This window comes from Etheostoma spectabile, chromosome 4 (assembly GCF_008692095.1).
Source record: "Etheostoma spectabile isolate EspeVRDwgs_2016 chromosome 4, UIUC_Espe_1.0, whole genome shotgun sequence".
Taxonomy (NCBI): domain Eukaryota; kingdom Metazoa; phylum Chordata; class Actinopteri; order Perciformes; family Percidae; genus Etheostoma; species Etheostoma spectabile.
In genome coordinates this window covers 10,445,301-10,446,508 of record NC_045736.1, presented here as the reverse complement: position 1 = coordinate 10,446,508, position 1,208 = coordinate 10,445,301, and the positions used below count along the sequence as shown (strand labels likewise).

The window sequence follows — 1,208 nt, the reverse complement described above, 5'->3', positions numbered from 1 at the left end:
TTGCTGTTGTATAGTATTTGTTTTGCTGTTGTATAGTATTTGTTTTGCTGTTGTATAGAATTGGTTTTGCTGTTCTTAAATTATGAATTCCCTGTGCGGCGTCCTTGAGTGCCGAGAAAGGCGTCTTTAAATAAAATGTATTATTATTTATTATTATTACTAAATTGTGGCTTCAGCTGGAACACTTCCTTTTTACTTGGCCTACCATTTTGTCATTTATACCTAATTATAAGCAGTTATGAAGACATTTTAAGAGTGTGTTAATGCACAGTATTTTCAACAGTTATAACTTCTCCTATAACAATACATTTTATATAATTTCAACTGTGTTATATTGAGAAGGTAAAGTTGTTGATAACTACTGTACATCACTAAAAAAACCTTTAAAAGAAATTATATCTGCTTACAGTTACATTGTAGCATATAAACCATTTATCAAATGTACGTATGCTGCTTATCAGTGGGACATAAGGGTAAAATGAAGTGCTACCCAACTGAGTCAGAAAGGGAACGCACTGAAATCTTGTTTTTTGTTACCACTGTACAGAAAGCAAGCTGTATTTTGTCTGCTATACTTACGTGATTGAATATAAATCTGTATTTTGTACGTGTGTTTGGGAAAGTCTTGAATTGCAGTGTATCCCACTAATGTAATGACTGTTTTTCTGCCCTCAGGTACACTCTGGCAGCCCAGGACCTGCTGATGAGGTCTCGAGGCGTGCTGAAAGAGCGCGGCTGGCGGCTACCCAATGAAAGACTGGGTTCAGGCGATGACATCACTGTGTTTGTCATCCCACTGGCGGGGCAGGAGTCAGAGACATGACAAGGTGTTGCAGCAACCGCTATTACAGGGATCAAGCTTTAGGGTCCTTCCCACGGTCCCTCCAAGCTCCTTAAACCCTGAACGGACGGGGCGGCGGGAGAAGAAAACACCTTTGTCATCGGAGAAGACTCGGGTTTGAGCCGCACCTTCATCAACCCAGGCCAACACGTTCTCACTCCCAGCGCTTCGAAAAGCGACGCTTGGTCAGGTGTCTTTGGCATTGTTAGTAGTCTATATCCACGACGTTCCACTTCCAGGATTGCTCTGTTGCGCCAGCATTTCACTCTTTTCAGTCAGATATCTGTCACCTTCCGTTTTCTTTGTGTTAAAATTTTTTTAACTGGTTAACTGCTCCTCAAATCTCTGCAGGGTAAATCCAGACAGC

General features: G+C 41.2%; 1 protein-coding gene across 1 annotated transcript in view; it reads left to right on the top strand.

The window, feature by feature from the left end:
• Window positions 1-1,208, top strand: part of ppm1j (protein phosphatase, Mg2+/Mn2+ dependent, 1J) — an 18,799-nt gene that overhangs the window by 16,645 nt on the left and 946 nt on the right. Inside the window, exon 10 of the mRNA XM_032513926.1 lies at window positions 676-1,208. This exon is cut by the window's right edge and continues 946 nt beyond it. Within this exon, the coding sequence (XP_032369817.1) occupies window positions 676-823 (148 nt within the window). The 3' untranslated portion in view covers window positions 824-1,208. The remainder of the gene's footprint in view (window positions 1-675) is intronic.